Source organism: Lissotriton helveticus, chromosome 5_1, assembly GCF_964261635.1.
Source record: "Lissotriton helveticus chromosome 5_1, aLisHel1.1, whole genome shotgun sequence".
Lineage (NCBI taxonomy): Eukaryota > Metazoa > Chordata > Amphibia > Caudata > Salamandridae > Lissotriton > Lissotriton helveticus.
In genome coordinates this window covers 1,575,728,502-1,575,755,586 of record NC_136065.1, presented here as the reverse complement: position 1 = coordinate 1,575,755,586, position 27,085 = coordinate 1,575,728,502, and the positions used below count along the sequence as shown (strand labels likewise).

The window sequence follows — 27,085 nt, the reverse complement described above, 5'->3', positions numbered from 1 at the left end:
TCTTTCAATCCCACACTCATTTTGCGTCAAAGTGGCACCAAGGTCAACATGACTTGCATCAACAGTCAAACAACACGACAAAGCAGGGTCCCATCCTCGTCGCCAGTAAAATTATGTAGAAATCCATGGGAGCCAGAGTTGTAATTAAAAGGTTGTTTATTAAGTTAGCAGATGTGAAACAACGATCCAGTCATGTCGTGGTCAAAGCCAGAGTGCTCCCAACATGGAATGCACTCAGTGAACACAACAGCATTCTAAAGAGCCATAGTAACAGAATACAGGGAATACACATAGATAGAATTGCAATGTTAAAAGTATAAAATACACAGAATATTACACCTCTGTTTCTGCGAAGCCTTCATTGAACATTTCTCCCATAGAGGCCTCGGTGACTCTGGTTTCTGAAGAGCCGATGTGCTCAAGGTATTACATACAATGGCTCGTGGCAGGTCAAGTCATTTTGCCCGCTCCATCTTTGGGTTATCTCTGAACTCAGTCTGTTGTTGGAAAGTCTCCATGTACCCTTCAGTTCTAGGATCCTTCATGACACTTCATCCCCAGGGATCGTCTGTCACTTGGAAATTTCATAAAGCATTCTGTGTCTTCCCCCCCCCCCCCCCCCTCCACCCCCACCTCCCGAAATCTTTTTCATCTATGTGCCATCTGCCTCTAATGCCCTTAGTCCCTCTAAAGGATTTGTGCCAGTGTGCCCCGTCGAAATCTCATTCAATGTCACACAAGTTCCTGGCTTCACTTTGGGATTGCAAGCATGCAGGTGTTGCTCATAGTGGTAATTTGTTCTTGTTTAAAGGAGTCTCTCACTTAGGCCTTAACAACTAGTGGCGTGCTTGATGGTCAAAAGCAGCACAAAAGATGCAATAGGGGCTTACAGATCAAATCAAAATGGGTTCGGTGGCAATTCAATTCATGTCAAACTCCTTTGAATTTTCGCTCCACCACACCAGGGTACGCCAGTTTGAGAGATGGACTTTTATTTCAAACCTCTGTTCTTGTCTCAGATTACAACTGCACTTTGTTTTTACATTTAGAACAGATCAGCAGTTGTTGAAAATTAGCAATTTATTGAATCCTCTAAAGAGTACTTTAGCCACGACATGCCAGACAGATTGGTGAAGGCTTATACAAAAGCAGATTATCATTCAACAGTGGGAATGGATGAAAGGACTGTTGTTCCCTAAGGGCAGACATAATGTACTTATTTTCAGCAGATGAACCCCACATTTTTTTTCTTCCCATCTTCTTCTCTCCACTAAATGATTGATTACGGTTTCGTATGCAGAACCACACGAAAACAGAGTTTCTTGATTTCTCTTCTTCAACAGAACCCTTCAACCCATTCATGAAAATGGAAACTTTGATTGCACAGCAGCACCTTTCCAACTATGCTCACATCTTCTCTTGAACACAATCAAAATGCTAATTAGTTAAATCAGAAAATAGTCGTCTAATTGGCCTCCCCTCTATCTTGTTGTACCAGTAAATACGGTCCTAAGCTCTACTACCTGAACCCTCTTCATCGTAGACAAACACCTTCCCCTGCCCACCCCCTCCACTGTACACTGCTACCAAGCCAGTTTGCTCAGTCCCCTGCAGTGGGCCTGGTACAAGTTATGGCACAAATCTGCCCTAATGGTCAATCCCCAAATAACTCGGTCATTCTTTTTCAAAATACACCAAATCTAGATCTACGATCCATCAACTGCAAACCGCCTTTCACCATATACCAGATATTTGTGTTACCTAACCTCTACAAAAATTCAAGGTAGCTCTGAAGAGACATTGCCTGAAAGATGACTGCCCCCATTCTTCTGTTAGTATTTTTTATTGGCTGTATGTTTTATTAACTAGTTATGTTTTGGCATTAGTTATGTATAGGCAGGCCTTCACCAACTACAATTACAAAACTGGCCTGATTCCTCCATACAGTAACTGCAATGTCTTAAGCTGTGTTAACCACATCACTCCAATATATCTATGTAAAATATGTTTTTGTTCCAAATGTTACTGATAATAAATAGATAAAACTAAAATCTGGAAAGAGATATACATTTGCGTTGTTGAGGGGACTGACTGAGCCTATACACTACTATCGTCACCTGTCACTGGTTTATATATTGCTGAAATGATTGGTGTTTTATTATAGAGCTGACCATGACACTGGTGAGACTTGCCCACCTCTGTTGAATTATTGCTTTGCATCAGATGAAATGCTCTATAATACTCCGTGATTATCACATCTGGACAAGCTGGATTCTAAGATAAGGCCCTGTTGTAGCTTCTGTGGCCTTGATTCATAAGGGATGTACTAGTTTTCCATGTTGTGATTCCTAAAAAGTAACTATATCTTCTTTCTCTGCAGTGATTGCAGCAAATGCCTTTTCCATTCCGTACCTCAACGCCCTGCTCCCCTCCGAGCTGGAGATGCAGCAGATGGAGGAGACGGACTCCTCCGAACAAGATGACCAGACGGATACAGAGAATCTGTCATTGCACTTGCACTCGGTAGGCATTGAGTCAGAATTACCAAACGAAAGTTGTGCAGTTTATAGGGACCCAATGGGATGTAGGTAGGGGGTTGTAAATTGTCTAGATAATTTAGGCTTCATAGTATGTAAGAAGGGGAGTATTGAGGGAAATCTGTAGCATATGAGAGGATCCGTAAATGTGTTGCCTTTCTGTGTTGTCTAGTGCCTGGGGTTCAGGCCCTAGCCCAGTGGGAAGCTCGTGGGTTTTTTGAGGAGTCATGTTCTGTTTACCTTGTCACATATAGGAACTGAAGGCATGCACTGGTGTGGTAGGTACAATAATATACAGGAATGTGGCCATGGCCTGGTCTGGTTGCTCGAATAGTCCATTGGAATGAGGACATTGGATAGCCTAGTATATACCTTTGTGTGCAGGAATAAGGACGTGCACTGATCTGACAGGACTGGTAGCGTACAGGAATGAGGCTTTGGGACAGTCTCATTGAGCCCATATTGGACAGGAATCAGGCCATGCACACATCTATTAGGACTCCTAAGAGCCTATTCACAAAGCTGTTTTTGGTCACAAGCTTAAAGTTATGGCCAAAAAAACTAATTTGCGCTTGCAAGTAATTCACAAAGGGATTCCTGACAGGCGTAAATGCATTTGCTATGGTTTTCTGCACCATAAAAATGTGGAAAAGTGCACATTATTAAATACCACTCAAGGCGTGAGATGGGGGTGTTCTAAGGAATGGTAAGGAATGCACACAAACATTGTGGGCATCTCAAACTTGTCTCCCACCCTTTCTGTCCTGGCTATGGTAGGAGATTTACACCCTTGCAAAATGAGAAGGGGAACAAATGATCATCAGATTTACTGGGGAATCAGGGAAACATGTTTTGGGCACGGAGAGAAAAAAAATGAATTTGCACAGGCTACTCCATTTCCCCTTTGTAAATGTCTACTCTTAGTAGAACTCTGCATAGCTGAATATTAGCCCACAAGATTAATCACAGAACGAATCTAGCCGATTAGTTTTGTGACTAGTACAGCTTTTGAGGCATACTGTTAGTGAATACCAAAAAACGTAAATGTGATTTCAGGCAGACAGCTAAATTTGCTGTCCATAGTTTTTTACATTTCTATTAGGGAATATACCCCTCTAGAGTACAGTAATAGGGCAATGCCCTGCTCTCCTCCTTGGGTGTCAGGAAGCAGGCAAGTTGGGGTTTGGCAATATACTAGGTTGAGAAGTCCTGGTCTGACGATATCAGTACTTGACATGTTCTGGTCTGGTAATCCACACTGACCCTCCCTTTTGGACATCCTGCATGCAGCAGCACATCTAATCATAGGCCTCCAGAAATAAGACCACATAACCCTTATACTGACATACCTCTGCTGGCTTCCTTTATCAGACACATTTTGTATGGCAATATATCTAATAGACCTGATTGTACTCGTACCCAAAAGCTTTTCCAAGGATCCTGGGGACAGGATGATAATCTCTGCCCTAACACTTGCTTTTGAAAAATTCCAATAGCAGCTGGACCTGGGTGTCCACTTTTTAGACTTAATGTAAGGGCTTTAGAAATCTCACCACACGCTTGTGCGTGTGCTTTTGGTTTTGTCCCGGGCTACATTCTGGACCATCGGATTTAGATGATACATTTCAATGCCCTGATGAAATTCCCGAGGCATTAAAGGGAATGAAACGCGTTGGCTGTGCCTGTATATCTTAAAAAGAGAAAATAAAGAATCCATTAAAGAAAGAACAGAAGACTTTCAAAATCTATGAACTTCCTGTATTATTGACTTTATTGTGTGCACCAGTGATTATCTCCATGTGTGTTTTTCTCGTGGTGTTTAGTTAGAGTTGAAGGTGCTCCTCTAATAGGGCAAATGAGCACAGAATGTTTAAGATAACTTGTTTTGGTTTCATAAGTCCATGGACGAACGCATCAAGTGCTGCCCTGGACCTAGGCACGCTCTTTAGAAATAAGTGATTAATTTGTAACAGATGCGTAGCTTGGAGATCACAAACAGTGGGAGTGCTAATAGGAGCAGCAGACCCTCAAAACATGTCACCAACTACAGCACATCTCTCATTCGTGCGTCATTTCTTGCGATTATTATTCCAACGAAGGTCGTCACAAGCTGACATCTCACCACTGCTGCTCTACCTCTGAAGTTCCCAAGTGACATCGACCACTCCCCCTCCCCACACACACACCCCTTTCTTGAAAAAACGATGGGTTCAGCAAGAACCACCTGCGTCTATGATGAACTACGTTTTTTGTTTGATAACCTTACACTGATGCCAGTGCTGACCACGGCAGGACTAATGTGGGCACAGGACACACACTGAGACAGAGGGCGCGGAAGGTTAGGAAAAAGCAGTATCCACCGTGACTGGCATCTAATACCATAGAAAACGTATAAAAAGCGGCAGCAGAGCCAAGAGCCATGGGTAAGGGGTAGCCCCTGCTTCGGGGCTGAGTAGCTGCCGTGTCACGGGAGGACTTCTGCCCTCTGTGTCACATGCCTCAGGTGTCCGGGGGTGGCTCATGAGCCCAGGCCACACCCAGGCATCTAGGGTGGCCTTAGGTGGCTAAACACTTATAAGGTCCCAAAGGCGAGACCTATTGGCTATGCCAATGCTTGTTAATGTTTGGCAGTCCACCACACTTGTACCCCTGCTTGGTAGTGTATACAACAAGAAAAATATGTGAAAGGTCAGAAAGTACCTCATGTAAGCATCACCAAGGTAGCTGCTGGTAGGTACTCACCAGTTTGCTCAGTTATTCATAAATGACAGTGCCTACACTTTTGCAAATGATTACCATGATCTGTAATGAAATTGAACTGAGTTTTCAAACATGGAATATTTGAACTAAGAAATATAATAAACGATCAAGTTTTGAATATTGAATGAAAGTCGTTTTCTTATCATAAGGAAAGACAACTAATGATGAGTGCCAACCATGGGATGCAACTAGAGTACCTCTAGTCTCACGTTTGTAAAAAAAAAAAGGTCAGAAAGTACCTCATGTAAGCATCACCAAGGTAGCTGCTGGTAGGTACTCACCAGTTTGCTCAGTTATTCATCATTGGTGACTTGGTGCCAAACTTATATTTAGGAGGTGAAGAAAAAAGAAGATAAAAAGTGATATGTGGAAGGATGCACAAAGAGTGCTTGTGTCGTTCTATCCAAACTAGAGCCTGTGGTGAGAGAAAGGGTAAACTCCCTTGTCCAAGCTAAAATTAGTTGTGACTCACTTGCAAATAAGCCTAGTTCATTTAGATGCCGTGATCCCACTAAAGATTAAAAAAGGAACAGCATGTTTCATGCCACTTCAGTTAGGAAAGGCCAACATGTTTCATTGCCAAATACCTTGTGGCAATTTCATCAGGTCTCGGGCAAGTCTTCACCTCACGGGTACTTCAATATGAGCCAAGGGTGAATGACAAACAGGAAAAGAAAATAAAGATGGTGCCAACCAGTAAGGACATCTTAAAACATTAAAATATCACCAGGCATCTTTGCCCAGAAGGTAACACATGCAGCTCAGTAGTAATGGTATATTTACCAGGTGGTTGCCATCAGAGTTCATACCGGCACCACATGCAAAACACTCAACCGTGCACACACGTAGTTATTCCCATGTGTGCATATACCCACAGGCTGACGGGCGGCGACTGCCTGTGTCTACAGGGGATGTGTAGCTAACAAATTGAGAACACTCCCTAGGAGGTGTGGTGCTGGTATGGTGCTGATATGAAATGTTAATAATTTGAAACTACTTTCTCACAAATAGCTCTTTTATTGTATGCAAGTACATCCAAAACCATGAAAGCAAAATTGGTGATTATTTGCTTTAAAAATAAAATGTACCCACAAATTTGCAAAAGTGTTTAGCTAAACTATTGTGCAACTGTAAATGCCATTTCTTTGAGGTATCATTTAGTAAAATGTGTTTGTTGAATGGTAATATTTAAAAGCTAAGATTTATAATGCAGAATCTGTGTAAAACCTTTATGGTCAAGAGTAAAATAAATAATGGTATACATTTTTGAAGGAAGTCACAAAATTGCATCCCCAGGTAAAGCAAATGTCCTTGTATTTGTGCAGGTTTATGACTGCTAGGAATTCTCAAACATTTACAGAACTAGGTCTGGAAAGTGTTCTCTTAACAAACCTTTGTGATTTCCATTTTCTCATAAGCAGATATACGTAAGAATATTTGCTTCTACAAATCTGCTGAACAATTGCAAATTCACTTTCCCTCCACCCCCTATTTCCCACTGTAGTGTAGTTCCTATTTTCCCAATAGGCTCTGCGCATTGGAATAGTACCTACAGCAGTAAAGGCCTAGGCCAGACGTTAACTAGGTCTACTACTGTCGATACTAGACTTAAGTTTTGGGTTTGCCAGCGTAGCTCAGAGTTCGCTAGAAACTTTCTCGAATGTTCAGAAAAGAATTAACTCCCCTGATTAGACAAGAAGGGATTTAGTTTCTGACAACCATAGAACATGACAACTTTGCTCTCCCCTAATCAAGAGTCAATCTCAAGAGTCGTGTGAGCACAAGGCAATTATTTTACTCAGTCAGTACGTGCATTCTTAGTCTCATCAGATTGTAGAGAAAAGGAAGAGACGGGCGTGTTCAATAAAAAGGTGTTATTTATTGATCAGTCTCTTTTCTTGTACAAGAGAAATGGATCGATATTATTGCAATACTTATAGTTAAGTAAAGTTCATACATTAAAAGCAATAGTATAAAATAATACTGTAAAAACATTGATATGGTTTCTGAGCCATATGATGTTTAAAATGATTAAAATATATTTACATACACATATACATTTGACTAAACGTACTCAACTGGTGTTTCTAAATACGCCTACCCCGTGTACCTGACCTAAGTCTAATGCGTGGGCGGGAATAGAAAGTTACAGTTTTAAGTTAAGTTTGTTTTTGCCAAGTGAATAACTAAAGAATTCTCTGTGAGGGGTTATTCAGTTCTGTACCTGGAATTTAGGATGAATGAGGAATGGTATCTCTTTCTCTGCTCTCGATATTCCAGGCTGCCTGCGAGGGCTGCCCGAAAGCGCCGGTGCTGGGTCTCTCGGCTTGAGATAGCAGCGCGTCTCTCAGCGCGTCAGGAAGGCGGGGCTGCTGCCAGCGGGGTCTGCTTCTGCTCTCGGCTTCGGCAAGTATGGCTGCTCCGTCTCGTCACCACGCGTGTGTTTGCATAGGGCAAGATCGGCAATATTTATACCTTAAAGGTGCCGAGATTGACGTAAGGATGGACATAGATACGTCAATAAAGATGTCATACGACTTGCTCGTTAGCACATTCTTTTGCTGAAGTTCTCTGTGAAATCAAAACAATGGCCGCACGGATTTTCCAGGTTGTCATAGGTTTGATTTGTTATGAGAACGTCGTATGCCTTATCAGGGGCTGGAGGAATGTCGCTTGTCTAATTAGATCTCAAGCGTTATGACCTAATCAGATAACACGTTCCTGTGCCGTAGTGTGACTGCGTCAGATAACGGTATCTGCATCATGGGGGCTGTTCTTGCCTCATGGGCTGACTGTTAGTTAACTTGATAGTTAGTTTAACCAGAATAGGGTCAGGAATAGGGGGATCGATTCAGAACCTATAGGAATACATGACACCCACTCCACGCTAACTATGGTCATATTTACTAATCTATGCATAGTATAACATAGTACAACATACTATAGAGTATAGTGTATACCTTACCACCCCAAAATACATAAATGCATTTTGAAATTTTCAAATATACTGAAAAATTGCAGTCATATATATTGTATGCACTTAAGCTATGAATTAAACGCTAAAGTAAACACGCATTTGTAGACATTATTGCTTATTTGGTATATGAGAAATACACATGAAATGGCTCTTAATATGGCTATACAGAAAGGAAGTTCGAGACCATCTCATCACATAATAAAATATTTGTGAACATCCCAGCGGGCAACTAAAGTTTATAAAGTATCTAAAAATAGAAATCTTAGTTCTCTAGGAATAGTTTCTTACTTTAAGCAGAAGATAAGTGTCCCGAAAAATTTGTGAAAAATAATTTGGGGCTGCTAAAAAATTGTTGTCCGTGAACTGGTGGGAAGAATTGTTCATGTGACTTTATTTTTAAAGTTGAAGGCCGAATTCAGGGAACGCCGTGTGCGAGCTTGCTCAAAAGTCTCTATTTCTGTTCCGGAGAGAACATCATATCATTAAGGCTTTCGAAAAAACTGTCAACAGCTTCATGGGAAAGTTCCACTAAGTCGGAAATAGGGGTAACCATGCATTCGTGCGCATGATTGTCTGCATTGACATTCTGATTCGCATTGCTGACAGAAGGTCGTACCTGTTCAATGCTGCTCTCATCTTGAACTTCACTACTCTTCAATCGTAGTGGTGAAGATTCCAGGAATGCCGTCATCAGGATTGGTAGCCTTTGAGGGCAGCACAAAGCGTGAACCTTGGTAGGAACCAACAATGTATCTGCATCCACTGGCGCATCCGATTGTAGCGTCAGACAGGTGTCTAACACGCATTCTTCTCCGCATAGCAGACATCTCAATACAGGTAAAACACATCTTTGCCACATTGGTCGAAATGATAGAAACCAAGTCATGTTCAGGTCTCTAAGCCGGGATAGTCCCAGGATTTTTGATATCCGGTCCCGGTATCCAATGGCTAGGATCGTATCTTCCATTGTCGCGAGAGTTTGATCTGTGACATGGGTTGCCATAACGAAAAATAAGGACTAAGAATAGGATTCCTGCAATTAGTCCCAGGATCAGGGGAAGTCCGGCAAAAATCGAATGGACGAAATCTGGAAAAATACCCAGTATGGCTTTGAATGGTGTTAATGCCATCGAAAATACTGTCTTAAATACCTTTGAGACCCCAGTGGTATCAGAAATATTTAAGATTTCGCTCAGGATTTCCGCGAAATGTACGGGGGAATTAGTTGATAATAATGTATGTATCTCTGCAGTCGTCCTTGCGACTTGTAGATCATACGTTTCTTTTGATGACGTGAGCCTTGTAGGCGTCTGAAGAAGCACTGTTTTCATTCTGCTTAAAGTATCTATTCGAATAGAAGTAATTTTCAAATTGGGCCATGCCCTTGCCTCCCTGTCTGGAAAGGAGCTGGGGAATAAAGAACGTCCACAGCACTTGACCTTTGCCGTCGTAGTGACTAGATAAGGAGTCCCGGGCATAAGACTACAACATCTGCGGTCTACAATAAGAATGTAACTCCCATTATAGAGTCTTTGAAAGAAAGGTTCTATTTCAGTTGCAGGTGCGCCTTGTTGGTGACATGAAAGGTTGTATGAATTCCCTTCACAGGCTCCATGCAAACTAATTCCGTTACACAGAAGCGTGCCGCTTAGTGACATAGCACAATTGTTGCCACTAAGAAACACTTTCTGTCCTTTATTACTGACACATGCATGTGAATAGGGCAGGTTCCAAGTTGTTTTAAGGTACCCCTTTCCCAATTTCTCGTACATGCCAGCCTGTATATATTTTTGGCAGTATTGAAACCTAAAGGTTGAGATTGGAATATTTATGATTCCGTGGATTATCCATTCACTGACAGGTCGTTCTGACATTGTCATTGGTAATCTTTCTAGTTTTTCAATGCTCAAGATTGTATAATCAGCACCCTTTTGCGCCATACCGATTTGTCTATCAGTAAGGTTAAAGATTTGGAATAGTGACGTTGTGTTGATTAAACGCCAAGGCACATAGCCTGAACGCAGATTTTGCAACGTCCAGCCAAGCTGTACAATAGAACGCAATTGTGACTGACCATGTTGTAATAACAGTAAGTCTTGCGATAATATATCGATTGCTGACGACACAATGCTGTCCAAAGAAAAAATTCTGGAGGACAGAGTCATTAACCCATTGTCCACTACAGAAAGTGATTTTTCCAAATTAATACGGTCAATTTCCCGTATTCTCTCTGCTGTTTCAATTTGAGTAACCTTCCAGGCCTCATTGTATGCTGCATATACAGAGGCTGCTATGAAACGCTTTTGACGCTGTTTGCGTGGTCCCATTATGAAATCACGCAAGTCAGCACCATCAGTAAGTAAAGTTAGGTGTTGCTTAATTTCAGGCAGTGTGGAAGTTTGTAGCCATTGAAGGCATAATTTGCCCACACTGTAGGTTGTTATTATCCCTGGGTGATGTCTTTGGGGATATCTAGGGTCTGGCCTGGTCATTTTGAAACCCTGTGTTTTATTCAGGAATCTATCTTGACAGTTATTTGTATCTGTGGGCCAGATCAACCATTGTTTCCAATCAGGATGTGTTCTGTTTTGGTTTATTATATGGTTTACGTCTATCTCTTCATCTGTATCAGAGTTATTGCTAAACATTATTGGCTTTGGAATAGACGGTTTATTTAAATCTTTGATTTTGGCTAATCCAAGACAGGTGGTTTGTTGAACAGTGTCATTTAAAAATATCATTTGTTCTGGGATCATGCAGGCTCTAAACAAAGCTTCTAAACCTTGTACTTGCCAATCTTTTGTACCCCAAACACTTTTCAAATCAACATTTTTGTCCCAATAATCAAATCCAAAGGTATTCATTTTTTCGAAGAATGAATCTGAATATATCAATTTTGTGTTGGTTATCATGGTTTTCATCCCTGTCTTGTTTGACATTTTAAAATAAAATGTTTCAGCATTACTTGTGTTAAAACCTGAAAAATATGAATATTTGTCATAAACGGTTCTTGAGCTCCCTTTTGGAGGTGTTGCACAATGTTCCCATTGATTATAATTTAAAACATTTCTAGGTTGTGCAGATTTATGCAAAAAATGATTACCATAGTGGTTATAGCAATACATACTATCATAATTTGTAGAACCTTGCAAATAATCATGTTTTGTAAATTTAGCAGACATTACTAGATCAGACATCATGTTGTTAATGCTTTCGAAGTCCCAATCATCAGCAAATGAGTTTGGTTTTGCAAAGTCACTCAAGGAGATCTTGATTTGGTGTGGGTATTTCAGGATCTCGACCGGACCATAAATTTCATAGTCAGTGTTGTCCCAGGCTACCCCACCAGGTATCGGATTGGCTGTGAAGTTGGCTGAAGAAAGTTCTCTTTTCTTGACGTGTGAAGATGTGTGTGGTTTGAGGACCAAGTTGATGTTCTGACTTGCTGTGTCCATTTTAGCATATTTTCCCTCAATGAAGCGTCCCAAAGTAAATACCATGATGAGCCAAAGTATGAGGATAAATGCACCAAAACCCACCCAAAATTCAATCCATGGAGAAATCAGATATGTTTCTTTCAGTTGTTTCAAAAGTTCCTTAGCTTTGTCTTTAAAGGATTTTGATGATGGCTGTGTCTTTGATTCACTGAAGCCTTCAGAGGAATCATCGAAGTTGATGAAGTACCCGGATGCAGTTCTGTCAATTGTTCCAATTGCTTCAGGATTTTTGTTTCTTGCATTTTCACTTGGTACTTCATTGTAGATTGGTGTGTCTCTGCTAAATGTTTTTATTTGGGTTGTCAGAGGTCTGAGTTCTATTGCTTTGTTGCATAGTCCTTGTTGTTCTTCTGTAGGCGTTTCGAATGTGATGAGCCTCTTTGTTAAGACCTCTGTACTGGTAGCAAACCTTGGTGTTCTGCTACTTATTGGGAGTCCACTTGGCCTACTGTTTGTTATCGGCCACATGTTGTGGTTTTACCAGGTCGATGGATACAACTCGGTTCTCCTTTTTACCAGCAAGTGGCGGTAGTACAACTGATCTTGTCCCGTTGACAGACAAGACAGGAACTGCTTTTCTGTAAGAAGGCCCAAATTCCTTCTTTACCGCGATCTTCTCCCTGACTAGATCCCCGACTTTTGGAATCCAGACAGGTCTTGCTGGGACAGGTGGTGATTCTTCAGTGGTTGTTGGCTGTTGTTTCAACTGTATGTTGCTCAGGTCTTTTCTTGTTTTGTTTAAGTCCTGCAAAATAGCCAAACGGTCTTTGACATCAAAGCTTTTTTCTTTAACCACTGAAGTCTGACTATCAAGGTCAGAGATTATCATTCTAGTTCCAAATAATAATTCGTACGGACTGAATCCCTTCAGAGAATTTCTTGGCAAGTTATTTAGACTACGTTGGACACTTATTAGATGTTTGACCCACCCAGCTCCCAAACCTAATATCCTTTCCATTATAGATTGCTTTCTGCCTTGGTTTTTTCTTTACACCATCCAGTACCCTCAGGAAGGAAGTGAGAAGATTCCCGCTGGGCTGTGCTCATTAGGCCATGTTTCCCCCCCGGCCGGAGGGCTTGAGTGAAAACAATGGTCGAACGTAGCATGCTCTTAGCGTATATGCCATTTAGACTCGCAAATCTTTGTATAACAGTCCGGACGTCAGCCAAGTGCTGGTGATCTACATTATAAGTGGAAACTAGCCTGTATATGTTAATCGCAAGCCCTGCTTTTTACTGGTGATATTATCTGCCTTGATACGACGAGGTATTAAACTGTTTCTCTCCCCACTGCGATCTCTGTTGCAGTTTGGGCAGTTTTTTACAAACATGGTGTAATGCAGGCTCATGCCTGGCCACCAGTACCGTGATTGTAATTCTTCCATAGAATCTTTCAGTTTGAGGTGTCTGAGACCCTCGCCCATGTGTGCGTCTGCGATTAACAAGCTTCTCCTGTCCATGTTTGGAATCACTCTATCCCCCACTCCAGGGATTCGAGCAAAAGGGACGGAGTTCGCATCGATTATGTATGTATAATTGAGTGGATAGTTGATCGGTAACGCTGAGCAGTCGCCTTTTGATGACGTTTTCACCGCCAGCATTGTTTCACCGTCAATGTATTTTAATGTACGCTTTTTTCGATCTACGGGAGCCGGTTTAGTGGCTGCCGCTGCGGCTGCTTCAGCCAATGAATTCCCCACAACGTGAACGCCATCACGCTGATGACTCAGTGAGTGTGTCACGTGAGTCTTTGGTAGTTCTTTTTTCAAAAGAGCTACTTGTTCCCAGAGCAGTTTCTGCTTTATTGGTGCATCTGTGTCATCTTTGTAACCGTTCTGAATCCATGTCTGCAAATCCTTGTTATATGCTTTGACGCAGTAATATGAATCTGACACTATAAGTGTCGGGAATTCGCGATCCGCATTATCTAGCGCCATTTTCAAAGCTATTATTTCAGTTTGTAGTTCTGAATTAGTTTCTACTGAGTGTGATTTTGTTAATAGAGGTCTTAGTTTACCTCCCCGCCACACTTCTTTTGTAATCTCACATGTGGGGTTGTATGCTTGTTCTCCCCAAACGGAGGGTTGAGCATGTCCGTCTGTATAGATTACACAGGCGTAATGTCGTAGAGGCAGAATGTCGATTGGCAGAGGATACGTCTTTTCATACTTTAGATTTTTTACTTCTTCTAGTTCTGGATCAAAGTAGTAGTATACTTTGTCCGTTGTGATGGAATTCACCCATTGTATCCATTCCGGATTCAATGTTGTTGTTGGTAAATTACACGGTGTTGTTAGTGCCTCAAAGGCTGATTCTGCTGTTCTGACTGTGATATGTCTACCGTCGGCTATGTCTTTTTCTCTAGCTATTGCGGTTTGAACTGCACGAATGATTTTTTCTGTATTACTGAATTTCTGTTCAGCTTCTGTATACAAGTGTGATTTGAATGCAATTGGTACCTTTTCTCCCTCATTAGAGGTAAGGTATGTGAATCCGCATCTCCCTGGGATGACTCGAATCACAAGATTGCGTGTGTTATCACGTGTTTCTAATTTTGTTTTAATTAGCATGTCTGTTTGTAAGGATCTCCAAATTTCTGTGTGTGTTTGAGTCCAATTGGATTTTTTGAAGTCTGGTTTAATTAGATCATAAAGGGGTTTGACCCTTTCTGCGTAATTTGTAATGTATGTTCTTCCGAAATTTAGGAAGCCTAGAATTGACTGTAGGTTTTTTAGTGTTTTAGGAGCTTGGATTACGGCACATTTCTCTAGGAAATTGTCTGCCAGGCTTTTACCTTCACTTGATAACTCATATCCTAAGAACAGGACTGTCAGATGGGCAATTCTGGACTTTTTAAAGTTGAATTTGTAACCCTCTGCTGCGAACCCAAGTATTATAGTGTTCACTCTTTTCAAGTGAGTATCCAAGTCATCATCTGTTAAGTAAATGTCATCGACATAAGATAATGCTTCATCATCATATAGTTGTAGTAATTCTGTTACTCTCGCTGAGAATACTCCCGGGCTATTCTTGTACCCCTGGGCTAACCGACAGAATTGCTTTTGAGTGCCATTTACTGAGAATGCAGTTAAATATCTGCTCTCAGGTGCTATGTTTTGACAAAAGAATCCATTGGAGATGTCCAAGGTTGTTTTGTATTTTTTGCGCACTATGTTATTCATTAGTGCAGCACTGTGTGAGTTTTGTACTGCAAAGGTTTTGCAACACGTGTTAAGGTGTCGGTAATCCAAAACTAGACGATATGAATTGTCTGGTTTGGAGACCGGAAACAAAGGATTGTTCATTTGTGAGGTGCAAGTTTCAATCACCCCCTGGTATTCTAGCTGATCTAGTATTTCATTTACCTGTTTTTTAGCTTCTTGCTTAATTGGGTACTGCCTTTGTGCAGTAGGTTGTGATTTTAACTGGATTTTGTGAGGAGGGGAGTCCTCATCCCATCCTACATGATTTTTATATAAAGCAGGTGCTAAGGCCACTGCCCACTTTTTAGCAAGTGTATATTTTTTATGAATCGGGATTTGATTCGAGAAGGCAGGCATAATTACTTCTTCGCCATGAGGGCACTCCCTGACAAACTCTGGTGGCCAGTCTTTTTCAGCTAGAAGGATGTCATAACCCTTGGAGAGGTTATCCCAAAATAGTCCCCTTATTTTCCTAGTCTTATCTCCCTCTATACGTAATGTTATCTCGTATAACTTGTGGGGCTTGCTAACTCTGGTGTCTGCAGTTTCCACTTGAAGGTATTCATTCGTGTCCACTGTCTCCAGATGATTCATAAGGACTTTGCGAGCTATGCTCACTTCTGCTGCGCTGTCTAGCATTGTCTGAGCCCACTCTCCGTTTTTCAGTTGTGTCCTCAGTATTCTCGGCATTGTTAACTACCTTGATACTGGCTACCTTCTTTTTTGGAAATTGTAATTTCTTTTTTAGCTGAGCAGGTTCCTTGTCTTTGGACTTGGCGTGCTCTTCTCTTTGTTCTGATCGTCCTCTTCTTTCCGATTTCTGCGAGGAATTCTGAAAAGATTGAGAGGGACGTGTATCAATGTCTTGATATCTATCAGGTTTTTTAATATTATCCCTATTTCTAAGGTTATATCTTTTCCCAGAGGGGTCACTCTGGGGTGACCTGTGTCTCTGGTTCGGAGATTTCTCCCTTCGCCTAGGAGACCTTCCTCGGGACTGGAATTTCTTTTCTTTTGGATTGGATTGTTTGTTTCCATCCCAGTTCTTTTTTGGTGAATTATTATTAAAAAATATTTTTTCTGGACTTTCAGTGAGTTGCGGTTTTACTGGTATTCCACCTAAACTGTCTCTACCTAGTTCTTCATAGGATTTTTCTATGATTCTGGCAATTTCAGCTGGTTGGTCTGCTATATCTGTCTCTTTTAACCTCTGGCGGATCGCCACGTTTGCTGCTTCACCTTTTATATTGGCTAGTAATATAGCCGAGACCTGCTTGAAGTCTTTCAGTAATTTAATACCAAGAGTTAAAGCTGGTTCTGGACCGTATTCATCTTGAATTTGTTTTAGCACATCTGGTATTACCGAAATGGATGGAACACCGTGCGTTTTTGTGTAGATTGAAGCAAAGACTGTACCCCAAGTGTCACAGTCCTCTATGTGTGGTGCGATTCCCATTGGGAGACATATAGTCAGAATCCTGTGTTTTTCTATCGGGGTGGTGTCAGGAAACACCGCCTCTATTTGGGTGATTTTCTGTGCCAACCAGAATGGTATCTGTTCCCGTTTAGCCGGAACTTTACCTAGGCAGGATTGGATGTTCTGTGGTGTGATTTTATTTGTGTTCCCCTGGTGAGGGGTCAGCTGTGGAAGTTTATTCGCTGGCTGAATTGTTGAAGTCCGCATTACATACTGAACTAATTGTCTATGAATTTTTAGTAATTGTTTTAGCTGTATTAACAGCTCTCCAGTAGACATCCCTTCGATGTCTGGGTGTGGTGTGTATCCGGCTAAGACCGGCCACGTTGCTCCTGGTCTTCCTAAAGGACCGAGCCTTGTAATGTGATTGTTATGTATTAGGGCGCCATCAAATAAGAGCAAATGCTCTTGGAATTTGAGTGGTACTTCCACCTCCTCGAAAGGAGTGTAAATGTCGGGTGGAACCTCTATTTTGTAATAGTGGAAGTACTTTGTTACAGCATTTGCTGCTGGAAAATGTATCCATGAATAGTATACCTCTGTCTGCCGATATTCGTGTGCCTCAATTACGAATATGACTGTGCCACCTCTAGGTGTCAGTCCATTTTCTATAAGTTTTAAGGTTATAGATCTCCTTTTGCTGACCGGAATGAGTATTATATCCGCGTCTGCATCCTTTAGTGCAGTATCTGCTGCTGCTATTTCAGCTGCTAATCTAACTGCCTCTCTTTCTTCATCACTTTCTGACATTTTACTGTCAGGATGGTTATTTTGTTTGTTTGCAGATCAGGTTTCTTATGGAACAGAGATTAGATGCACAATATTTTGGAACAGTGTATCCTTCAACGTTGACTGTACCAAGAACCATACATAGGAGTTCCCTCCTGCGAGGTTTTGGAGGATATTACCTTTCACCCACTCCAGACGTCTTTGGAGTATTGTGGGAAAAGGGGTCTGAGTGAGAAAGCACGACTGAGTTACTCTAAATGTCTTACGTTAGTTTTATCGCCCTTTCCAAACGCGTTGGGCGCCATGTAGTGTAGTTCCTATTTTCCCAATAGGCTCTGCGCATTGGAATAGTACCTACAGCAGTAAAGGCCTAGGCCAGACGTTAACTAGGTCTACTACTGTCGATACTAGACTTAAGTTTTGGGTTTGCCAGCGTAGCTCAGAGTTCGCTAGAAACTTTCTCGAATGTTCAGGAAAGAATTAACTCCCCTGATTAGACAAGAAGGGATTTAGTTTCTGACAACCATAGAACATGACAACTTTGCTCTCCCCTAATCAAGAGTCAATCTCAAGAGTCGTGTGAGCACAAGGCAATTATTTTACTCAGTCAGTACGTGCATTCTTAGTCTCATCAGATTGTAGAGAAAAGGAAGAGACGGGCGTGTTCAATAAAAAGGTGTTATTTATTGATCAGTCTCTTTTCTCGTACAAGAGAAATGGATCGATATTATTGCAATACTTATAGTTAAGTAAAGTGCATACATTAAAAGCAATAGTATAAAATAATAGTGTAAAAACATTGATATGGTTTCTGAGCCATATGATGTTTAAAATGATTAAAATATATTTACATACACATATACATTTGACTAAACGTACTCAACTGGTGTTTCTAAATACGCCTACCTCGTGTACCTGACCTAAGTCTAATGCGTGGGCGGGAATAGAAAGTTACAGTTTTAAGTTAAGTTTGTTTTTGCCAAGTGAATAACTAAAGAATTCTCTGTGAGGGGTTATTCAGTTCTGTACCTGGAATTTAGGATGAATGAGGAATGGTATCTCTTTCTCTGCTCTCGATATTCCAGGCTGCCTGCGAGGGCTGCCCGAAAGCGCCGGTGCTGGGTCTTTCGGCTTGAGATAGCAGCGCGTCTCTCAGCGCGTCAGGAAGGCGGGGCTGCTGCCAGCGGGGTCTGCTTCTGCTCTCGGCTTCGGCAAGTATGGCTGCTCCGTCTCGTCACCACGCGTGTGTTTGCATAGGGCAAGATCGGCAATATTTATACCTTAAAGGTGCCGAGATTGACGTAAGGATGGACATAGATACGTCAATAAAGATGTCATACGACTTGCTCGTTAGCACATTCTTTTACTGAAGTTCTCTGTGAAATCAAAACAATGGCCGCACGGATTTTCCAGGTTGTCATAGGTTTGATTTGTTATGAGAACGTCGTATGCCTTATCAGGGGCTGGAGGAATGTCGCTTGTCTAATTAGATCTCAAGCGTTATGACCTAATCAGATAACACGTTCCTGTGCCGTAGTGTGACTGCGTCAGATAACGGTATCTGCATCATGGGGGCTGTTCTTGCCTCATGGGCTGACTGTTAGTTAACTTGATAGTTAGTTTAACCAGAATAGGGTCAGGAATAGGGGGATCGATTCAGAACCTATAGGAATACATGACACCACCATGCTAAAAGTGTCTATACAAAACTATCATGACCAGCACCCCTGCATATCAAGCTGATATGCTCATTATCTCCAGTGGCTCTTAGCACACTGGTTGTCAGGCACCATCAGACTTGTGGCAAACAAGTGCCATAAAGTAAAAACAAGACAATGGGTTGTCTCTAAATATGTACACAGGATCTAGTGATATTCTAGTATCTGTCAGGACCATGCCAACCTAGCTGCAATATAGGAAAGAGCTGAAGACGCAACTCTTTATAGAACACTACACGGGTAAGCAGTATTGATCTATCTACTTGTGATCCCAAAACCGGCTTTCACTCATTAACTGCATCTTTGCCTTTGACACTGTACATAATTTTGCAGAGTTTTGGCTAGGGTTGCACTCTACAAATACATCCATACACACGTAGGTCCCATGGTACATGGGTTTCAGGGTGTGGCCGGTTTTGACACACCATATACTTGAGGTGCCTCTTCTGGCAAAGGTTCACAAATAAGATAATCATTGTATCCCCACATGTCCCAGGACTTTCTGATTTCCCCACATATACATATTCTTTCCCTCTATCTGTTTTGTTTCTCCATTTGCCTTTCCTTTTACTCCCTCATTTTTGTTATTTAACTTCTTATTTTTCTGTAAATTATGCATCTTTTGTTTTAGGAATGTGGATTACTCCAGTATTGGAACTTTCATAGATTCACATGCCTGAATCATTCCCCGTCGTTGAGACGGGAGTCTCCGGTACATACAAAAGCAATGCTTAGTAGTATAGCAAACTGAAAAGAGGCCTAGGCCCATTTCCCTTTTGCAACCCATAGACTTTGTTATGTACTAAAGGCACAAACTTTTCCCTGAACCAATCAGAGCTCCTCACCCTGAGAGAACCTTCTGCCCCTCAGATTTTCTACCGCACGTTGTGCTAGGGAGTCTCCTTTGAGCTCTGCTCAAACTCTTTACTTCAACAGTATTTGGACTAGATTTAAGGTCTCTCATCTTCTAGTTTCTTCTTATTGGAGTTCCTTATTCATCTACCATGTCTGAAAAGGAGAAAAAGGGATTATTTAGAGCTTGTTCCACCTGCTCTAAGAAGAGACTTTATACAGATGACCCTCACAAAGATTGCATATACTGCCTCTATCCAGACCATAAGGCAGAAGATTGTACGGTATGTCGAACCTTTTCAAATAAAACCTTGAGGGATCGTGATGGGAGGCTGCTGATTTGGCTCCAGAAGGTCAAAGCCAGAAAAAAAATCCTCTCAAGTGAGAGTGAGGAGGAGTCTGTATCGTCTAAGAGATCTCAAAAGAGAAGTAGATCTCCTCAGACACATTCCTCAGGAGAAAGACCTGAGAAGGCCCCAAAAAAGACCACCCCACGGGTCTTCAGGGCGCAGTCCCTCAAAATCCCCTTCAGTTAAAGCTAAGGGGAAGAAGGGTTCTGCTTCTGAGGTAAAACAGGTGAAGTCCGCCTCAGAACCACCAAAATCGCCTCATAATTCAAGATTACCATCAAGAGAACTTCCTCTGCGCCTTCTGAGGAGAAAGGTAGTGTTTCAACGCTGTCGACGGGACCGTCGACAAAAAAGATGTCATCGTCGACGACTAAAACATCAACGTCGTCGACGAAAAAAGGAGTGAAAGCTGGTGAAAAGGTAGCGTCGACGATTTGCACTCACCATGACTGAGGATAAAGCGGAATGCTTTTTATACGACTTCAAGGACTCGTGTCGCTGATCGGTGCGATCCTTGCCTATAGTGAGTCATATTTGGGAGGAAGGATTAAAAGTCATGGAGACGCCAGCTACGGTGACGCCGGTTCTGGCCAGACTAGACAAAAAATATACGGCACCTATGGATGCTCCAGCTTGCCTTTTGGGTCATCCCAAACCGGATTCTGTAATTACTCAGGCGGCACAGCAGAAGTCCAGAAACCCATCTGCTCCGATCACGACACCTCCGGACAGAGAAGGCAGAAGGCTGGATAATGCAGGAAAACTGTTTTCCTTAATGTCTGCTCTGCTGGTGAAAGCCGCTAATGCCCTCGCTATCTTGGGAAGGTACGACAGGCAAATGTGGTGTGACCTGTCTCCATACATTAACCAGGTGCCGGAACCGGAACCGGAGAAGCAGGAGGCAAAGAAGATTCTCCTGGAAGGGGAGAGGACTTCGGCTGAAGTCATAGACTGCGCTATGGATATAGCGACGAAGGCTTTTAGATCCTTGGGAGGAGCAGCAGTCCTGCGCAGGCAGGGATGGCTACGGGCAACGGCTTTTAGGCCGGAGGTGCAAAACAAGATTCTAGACCTCCCTTTCAATGGAGAAGATCTATTTGGGAAGCATATTGACGATACTCTGCAGGGTATCAAGAAGGATACTGATACTGCAAAGGCTTTGGGGACACTGCAGTACAGAAAAACCCCTTTTCGTGGCTCGAGAGGCAGAGGTCAGTCCTCATATGGAGGAGGATATCAACAAGGAAGATATTCCTCTTATTCTGTCTCATCGCAGCCCTACTGTCAACAGTACAATCAACGTCAATCAGGAGGATATACGAAATCAGCTCCAAGAGGAAGGGGTGGCCGTCAGGGGAAGGACAACACCCGACGGCAATGACAACCTCCATCTTCCGGCTATGTCAGGTGCTCCCCTGGGTGGAAAGATTGCTCACCATCTTCAAAATTGGCAGAAAATAACAACGGACCAATGGGTCCTAAAAATTGTTAAATTCGGTCACACCCTAGAATTTCTTCAGACGCCCCCTTGTACGCCACCGATGCATTAGAGAGCCAACCATCTGCATCAACTCCGGCAGGAGATTCGGACAATGCTCCGAAAGTGAGCAGTAGAACCGGTACCGAAGGCCCAGGAAAACAAGGGGTTTTACTCCCGGTTCTTTCTTGTCAAGAAAAACAAGCTCCAATGGTGCCCCATTCTGGCTCTCAGATCCTTAAACACCTATCTCAAGAAGCAATCTTTCAGGATGGTGTCTCTACAGGACATCCTTCCGTTATTGAACACAGGAGATCATATGACTACATTAGACCTACAAGACGCGTATTTCCACGTGCCGATCCATCCTGCACACAGACAGTACCTTCGGTTTTTAGTAGCCGGAAGACATTACCAATTCACGTTACTGCCATTCGCCTTAAAGTCAGTGCTGAGAGTGTTCACAAAATGCCTGGCTCCAGTGGCGGCTGTGTTAAGAAGGCAAAAACATCAAATATTTCCTTACCTCGACGACTGGTTAGTCAAAGCACCATCGAAAGTACAAGCCAGAGCGTCAACACAGGCCTGCATAGACTTGTTTGCCAAACTGGGATTGACCCTTCACGAGGGAAAATCAAACCTCCAACCAACAAAAGTGATCACTTTTCTGGGGGCAATACTAGACACGGACTGCAACAAGGCGTTTCACTACGAAGAAAGGCAACTGAGGATTGTGTCCCTCTTCCAGGACTTCATAAAAAGAAAGTCTCTTTCAGTTCGCAGATACAAATCCTTGCTGGGCATGATGTCATCTTGCATTCCACTGGTACCTCATTGCAGGTTAAGGATGCGCCCATGGCAGGAGCAAAACGATCTTCAGTGGCGTCAAGCGGAGGGATCCTTCTACGACACAATACGAGTGACACCAGTGATGGTACAAGCAGCGGAATGGTGGACACAAAAAGGAAATGGGCTCTTCAACAGGGAATATCATTGTCAGCAGAACAGCTCCCGGGGGATCAAAACATGAAAGCGGATACTCTCAGCAGGCTCAAATCGTCCTGCCACGAATGGGAGCTGGACCAGGGGACCCTGGACAGCATCTTTCAAAGGTGGGGAACACCGATAGTGGACCTATTCGCCACAAGAGAGAGCAGGAAATGCCAGTACTTCGCAAGCTGGCTTCCCCAGAAGGGATCTTGGGGGAATGCGTTTTCCATGGCATGGTCCGGCGTCTTTGCCTACGGTTTTCCTCCAATTCCTCTTCTTCCCCGCGTACTGGTGAAGATCAAGAAAGAGCCGTGCAGGCTGCTCCTAATAGCCCCGTGGTGGCCCAGACACCACTGGTTCACGGAACTCCTACTGCTGTCAGAGGACCGTCCAGTTCGGCTACGACCAATTCCATCGCTTCTGACAATGTCCAGGGGTCAGGTGCTCCATCCGGACCTGAAATCCTTGCGATTAGCAGCCTTTCTCCTGAACACTGTGAGTTTAATCATCTAAACATCTCACACGAATGTAGAACAATCCTGTCCAAAGCTAGAGCAGACAGTACCAACAAAACCTACAGGATGAAATGGAAAAGGTTTTGTCTGTGGTGTAAGAGGCAGAACATTCACCCTCTTACTGCTGCACCTCATCGAATTATACCTAACATTCTGCTATTAGCAAAGTCAGGATTGGCGCACGCTTCCATCAAGGTGCATTTGGCTGCGTTATCCCGCTATAAGAGGTCTTCGTCAGGCCCGTCCTTATGGTCATCAAGGATCATCAAGCAATTTATGAAGGGACTATTCAGGGTCTTTCCTCCAGTAAAGCCTCCACCACCACTATGGAATCTTAATATAGTACTGTCACAATTGATGAAACCGCCATTTGAGTGAAACACAGGGCGGACCTTAAGTTCTTGTCTTGGAAATTGGCTCTTCTCATTGCTCTGACATCAGCGAGAAGAGTAGGTGAACTGCAAGCGCTCACAATTCGGGAGCCTTTCCTACAGTTTCAGGAGGATAGAATGATTCTTAGGACTAATCCGAAATTCATTCCTAAGGTGCCAACTGACTTTCATCTGAATGAGCCTTTGGTGTTGAAACGTTTCTTTCCTCATCCGTCAACAGCAGCGGAAAGAATGTTGCACTCACTAGACGTGCAAAGATGTATGAAGTTCTACTTAAAAGACACTAAGGCCTTTCGCAAATCTTCTCAGCTATTTGTCGCTTTCAGCGCACCCAGGAAAGGTTTCCCTCTGTCTAAAAGGGGAATCGCCAGATGGATTTCCAGTGCAATTGTCTACTGTCATCAAGCTGTTGGAAAGACTCTACATGCACGAGGTCGTGCGCATTCCACAAGGGCAGTGGCCACATCTACTGCACTATTTGGAGGAGTGCCAATCCAGGATATCTGCAGAGCAGCGACCTGGGCATCCACGCACACCTTCACCAGGCACTACTGCTTGGAGGCAGCCGCAGAGTCAGATGCGGCGGTGGGAGAGGCGGTACTGCGGAATATCATCCAGTAACGGTGAGCCTTCTTTCCATCCCTCCATCCGTAATTTCTCTTATTTTTACAAAGTCACATTTTATATATATGTATGATATTATGCTTCATTTTCGTATTGTATTACATGATTATGAAATGTATCAGAGAAATGTGCTTTGTATCTTACTGCTCGCTATTCTGATTCAGGCATGTGAATCTATGAACGTTCCAATACTGGAGTAAGAAAAGAAGTTACTTATCTGTAACTTTAGTTCTCCAGTATTGGAGGCTTTCATAGATTCACATGCACCCACCCTCCTCCCCTGAGAGGCTCACCTCGGATTTAGCACCACAAGTGTTCTTTATGCACAAGTGCGAGAAAATCTGAGGGGCAGAAGGTTCTCTCAGGAGTGTTCTAGAGGGTGAGGAGCTCTGATTAGTTCAGGGAAAAGTTTGGGCCTTTTTTACATAACAAAGGCTATGGCTTGCAAAAGGGAAATGGGCCTAGGCCTCTTTTCAGTTTGCTATACTACTAAGCATTGCTTTTTTATGTATCGGAGACTCCCGTCTCGATGACGGGGAATGATTCAGGCATGTGAATCTATGAAAGCTTCCAATACTGGAGAACTAAAGTTACAGGTAAGTAACTTGTTTTCTTCTGCAGGTGATGTGAAATCATGTGATGAGTGCTGTATTGAAAATTACTTAATATTTAAAATTCAGATTAGCATAGGGATGCTCATAATTTTGTAAAACCAAGACAGTTAGAGTTTTTCTCCACAGGATAAACTTTCTGTCAGAAATCCGAACTCTTCAAGTGCAGGCTGTCCTGGCCTTAGTTCTTTGTTTACCCTAACATTGATTTCTGTTTTTTTTCTGAAGGAAGATGCTGGTATAGAGAAAGAAAACTCAATCCTGCAGCAGAACACAAGTCTGTCAGCAAGCAAGAGCATAGATGACAACCTGATCGATAACCCCTACCTGCGCCCGGTGAAGAAACCTAAACTGCGCCGTAAAAAGTAAACAAGGCCTCTCAGAGCCATGAAAGAGGCACATAAACGGAAGCTCGATGCTCCTTCCATACTGTCTTCCCTTAGACCAATCAGCATCCTCTATAAAACATGACCGAACGAGGAATTTGGGGAAGAAGGTGCGCCTTGAAGTGCCCAGGTCACTGGCCCGATACTGCTTCAAGTTTCTTTGTGTCAAATGTGCTTGTCCCACCACTATGTACAAATCAACTGTCTCAGAAAGTAATCCACATACCAAGAATCACATCTATCTAGTCCTGCCCCTTTATGGTGTTTATAACATAAGCACCAGTTTTTGTTGATAGAGCCCAGAGTATTTATTTTTAGTTCGATTTCATAGATATTATTAGCAAATGTTGGAATTGCCAGAGGCTTGGATTCCTCCGCCTTAACATACCTACATCTCGGTCTTGTTGGCAGATGAGGATGGTTCAGTTGTTTCTAAGCCCCTCCAAACGTCCTAACAGTGCACCCCTCCAGCAAAGAGAAAGCAGTAATAAATTAGTTCACCTTTTCTTTTACAGTTCGCTGTTTTCACACTATGTTCTTTAACTGCACCAGGGAAGGTACAACACATACTACAAGAGACACAAGCTTTTGAGCTATGATGCTTTCACAATGGCGGTTGCCTACAGGGGACTCCATTTAAAAGAATGGATTGTTTAGAATGTTCCTGAAGCCTGTTGGTCTTCTGATTCTTAATGCACTCTCTTCATAGTTTTCCTAGTTATATGTAGCAATGCCTCTGTTCGTCTATGGAGACCTCCACTAGGTTTGTGTGGGCCTCCTATTTGGGAATCATTTATTTACCCTTCACTGTGATGTAGGTAATCCTCTCAGAAGTAAGAGTATAATTTCTGCGTTGGTGGCGCCAGTCTTTGCTAGAGGCTGTAATCTCTCTCGCCTGAGATAGTGAGAATTCTTCTCAAATCTTGGTACTAGAGACTACATTTTCTATAGGGAGACTTGCTGTCTCTCTGTTCGGATGGTGCACATTCTCTCTGTAAGCCCTGCAATGACTTAGTTCTTGGGAATCTGTTTTGCAGCAAGGCTGTAATCATTCTGCAGGTGGTGGTTTGAATATTTCAGAATATACTTTGTAGTCTCGATCTACTCAGTCGGTGTAGGAAATTGGTAGCAGAACATCTTTGCAGGGATGGTGTAGGAATCTCTTTGAGTGCGGTTGTCATTACTCTCTGCCATGATTGGTTAATCTTTTCCAGAAATAAGCTCTAATCCATATCCACTTCGATGCTGTGAAACCTTTCAGGAGAGAGGGTGAAATTCCTCTCCACTGAGTTGGTTTGGATATCCTTTCAGGAGGGAAGGCTGTGCTCAGTTCCTGTTGGGTCTTTGTTGGAATCCTTTCTGCCCTAAGGGGTGGTTTTCCTTCCTTTAAGGAGAGAAGCTGCAGGTGTGATTAGTTACCATTGCATGAGAATCTTTTCTCAGAGAGAATGGGGTTGTTTCTTTTGGGAACAGGTGGGAGTTTGTTTTGCAGCAAGACAGTTCTCCCCACTGGGATAATCCACTGAGAGATTCTGCAATTCATGTCATACACCCTCTCTGATTCCGCTCCGGGGGGTATGTTTCCATGGGTCTTGTATATTATTTATAAAGTTATCTTTTTCGTTCCATGGATTGGGGACTGTTGAAAGAAAAGAGTTTGAATGCTATTTTCACATTCATAATAAATTTTGTAAATTAAACATGATTGCAGAGCAGTTTCTGGATTCAGTTACAAGGAATTGGTTGAGTCCTGGAGTGAGAGAGTGCTGGAAGATTGTGGTGATGCTACAAATGGAGAGTTCTTCGTGAGGTACAGGGTCCATCGATGGGGGGCGTTCTTGATATGGAATAAATTATGCAATTGGGAAGAAATGACTGGGCATTTACTATTATAGGGGTCAGTGATGCATGGATACAAGAAAGACACTGGCTACTTGTTGCTGGGTGGAGGAATGAGTCCTGTATGTGGCAGACTACTGGCTAAACAATG

General features: G+C 42.7%; 1 protein-coding gene across 3 annotated transcripts in view; it reads left to right on the top strand.

Moving 5' to 3' along the window:
• Positions 1–26,795, top strand: part of TAF8 (TATA-box binding protein associated factor 8) — a 79,983-nt gene extending 53,188 nt beyond the window's left edge. For all 3 annotated transcript variants that reach the window (XM_078644715.1, XM_078644718.1, XM_078644717.1), the window contains 2 exons: positions 2,381–2,523; positions 24,938–26,795. In XM_078644715.1, the coding sequence (XP_078500841.1) occupies positions 2,381–2,523; positions 24,938–25,078 (284 nt within the window). In that variant the 3' untranslated portion in view covers positions 25,079–26,795. The remainder of the gene's footprint in view (positions 1–2,380; positions 2,524–24,937) is intronic.
• The last annotated feature ends 290 nt before the right edge of the window (positions 26,796–27,085 follow it).